General features: G+C 51.9%; 1 protein-coding gene across 1 annotated transcript; it reads right to left on the bottom strand.

Moving 5' to 3' along the window:
• Positions 1-306: 306 nt before the first annotated feature.
• Positions 307-2,139, bottom strand: LOC123042620 (exocyst complex component EXO70H1-like). Its single transcript, XM_044465042.1, has one exon. The coding sequence runs from the start codon at positions 2,026-2,028 to the stop codon at positions 535-537; it is 1,494 nt and encodes a 497-aa protein (XP_044320977.1). The 5' UTR covers positions 2,029-2,139; the 3' UTR covers positions 307-534.
• Positions 2,140-2,727: the final 588 nt, after the last annotated feature.

Below are 2,727 nucleotides of genomic sequence, written 5' to 3'. Positions count from 1 at the left end.
CGAGGGAGGCCGACAGAAAGCCCGCGGTGGTGGAACCAGACGTGGCGGCGGTCGACATGGCGGCGGCGCGATCGGGAGTGGCGGCGGTGTCGGGTATTAGGGTTTAGCGAAAGCGAATCGTAACCTAGCATGATACCATGTGAGACAATAGGTTTTTGGGGGAACCGGCACAACCCTCTAGGGGTGGCCTATCACATATATATAATGAATAAGATACAATGTTACAATATACACGTATGTATATGGAGGTTATACAGTCTAACACATAATAAGCAGATAAGCTATCAAACATTTACTACAACTATGTAAATATTAATTTCCATTCATAAATATTAGAGTCACATAATGATGGAGTAATAATCAGCAGTCCGGGGCTACCTTTACATACGAGGGATCCTACATCTGCCGGCTGAAGTATCTCAGAGTACATAATCACTTCAAAAGGGAAAAAAATTCCAAATACAACAATGAAACGTGAACAGTGAACTCCAGTGTCATATTTGCTGGTTGGCTGTTCGGTGCCTCAAGCTTTTCTCATCCTTCAAATAGCTCCCCTAGCATCTCTTCCAAAATGTCGGGACTGTTGCTTCCGCTGCTAACGTGTTTCTCAACCTCCGGATGCTCCTCCAGGTAGTCGCGGTAATCTGAAATGACTCTTACGGTGATAGTTCTCCGCATTGCATCTCTGAGCCGAGGATCGAGAACCTTCCAGAACTTCTGGGCCTGGTATGTTTTGTGAAACGCCGACTGAAATTTAACTAGCGAAGATGTGTTGATCAAACAATGGAATGGTCCACGAGAATTCGAATGCGGTATGCAGGACAGCACATGACCCCACGAAACATCAAGATAGCTATCCATGTACTTTTCGCATTCAGGCGAAAGATTAAGTCCGCTGTGGTGTCCAGACCATATTTCAAGATTTAACGATCCCGAAGGCTCAGGCACCTGTGCTATAAAATAGAAATTGTTGAGCAGGAATAGGTACCTCAGGCTTAGGTCCAAGCATAGCTCTGACTTTCTCAGAAGAAGATCCTTAAGATAACCAGTCGTGTCTTCTATCAGGGCACAAAGATTTACAGTGGTTTGGCTTGGTGCAGAGTTTAGCATCGACGCCAATGCTTCTCTCATGGTCACAATGTAATCCACCATCAACTGGGTGTTCCTGTGAACCCCACCTCCTCCTCGCGGAATCTCGATAGCCCACGAGTTGTCATCCTCCATGAGTGTCCTCACCTGCTCCATCGTGCTGGATATGGCATCGCTTAGCTTGTTCATTGCTCTCGGCAGCGGGCCGACTATGTGGTTGATTATGCTTTGGTCTTCTGGAGGCGTCATAATGTACCAAGCTTTGGACACACATACATACATATTTAGCAGGTGCCGTAGATTCTCCACCTTGAGAAGAGGGATGATGGCATCCACGAAGACGACCATATTGTTGATGCCCGTGCTGCCAAATGAGGTGACCGCGAGTATCTCTTGGATACTATAGGCAATCACCATGAGAGCTCGAACCCATCGCTCCACATAGTTTTGGAGCCATGACGCTGACTTGTCTTGGAGCTGCAGTTGCTCAGATAAGTCATGCTTGCTTTGGATTCGGAGAACCCAGTCCACGTCAAGCTCAAAGAACCAATTGTCCACAACGCGGTGCTTGCCGAGGCCGTATCCATATTCCTGGATGGGACAAGTGGTGTCATTTGCTGCTTGAACCAAGCGCTCGATGTAGCCGTCGCTGACCATTTGCCGAGCGACCATGGCGAGCTCGTGGGCGCCCAAGTCCGTAGCGGCGGCAGACACCCAACGGGGGGAGCTGCCGGAGTTGTTGGACATGTGATCAGAACTCGAGGTACCGGTGTAGCTGGAGTAGCTGGATCCGCTATGACCGGACTGGTAGGCGGACAAGAAAGGCGATGTTGTCTGTGCCGCGGACACGTCGATGGTCCGGATCCGACGGCGGTAGAGGGAGAGAGCCTCGTAGCCGGAGGTGGTCTCCTCCGGCACGGAAGCAAGCCGACCCGACATGCTCGTTGCTACTTTTTTTTGTGGATGGGTGCCCTGGTGGAGCTCGTTGCTACTTAATTTTGTGGATGGGTGCCCTGGTGGAGCTCGATGAGACTGGCGCGGCAGACAGGAGGGAAATGGATATGGCGAGTGGAGGGCCGGGACGCCGGAATGAACACTAATATGCGCGAAAGGACCCGCGTGAAGTCGACTGAAAAGTGTACTTCCGAGTCAGCACCAACTACCGCGGAATCGTGTGATGTCGACGGCAGCCGCCAGCCGGAAAGGGACCTCGACTACACCAACTATCCAGCGATGTCGTCGACCAACCTCGGCAAAAGCACTAGTGGCCTGCACACGAAGTGGCGAGGACGCGCACGATGTGCCTCCGCACGAGGAGACCGCGCACCCGCCACCCACCTACTCCTCGTCTTGACCTCTTCGCCGCCGGCCCCGAAGACTGCCGAATAGCTCAAATGGTAATCTAATCGCAGCCCATGGCTGGGTGAGCTCCTGGGTAACTAGATCGACCTCTCCGGCCTGGCCGAGCGCCTTCGCCGGCATCACTTCAGGCCAGGGCAGCCGAGAGCTCCCCGTTGGCCGAGTTTCGGGTGGACGTGAATGGCTGGCATGGTCGCATCGAAAGAAGAAGGGAATCCGGCAGGGAAAACCAAAGACAAGAAACGAAAGTTGAAGACAAAAGCAAGAGATAATGGCACG

This window comes from Triticum aestivum, chromosome 2B (genome assembly GCF_018294505.1).
Source record: "Triticum aestivum cultivar Chinese Spring chromosome 2B, IWGSC CS RefSeq v2.1, whole genome shotgun sequence".
Lineage (NCBI taxonomy): Eukaryota > Viridiplantae > Streptophyta > Magnoliopsida > Poales > Poaceae > Triticum > Triticum aestivum.
The sequence above is the reverse complement of the archived record's forward strand: the minus strand, read 5'-3'. Positions and strand labels throughout refer to the sequence as shown.

What these genes read in the sequence shown, in the direction of transcription:
- LOC123042620 (XM_044465042.1), bottom strand. Translation starts at nt 2,028, where the DNA reads ATGTCGGGTCGGCTTGCTTCCGTGCCGGAGGAGACCACCTCCGGCTAC.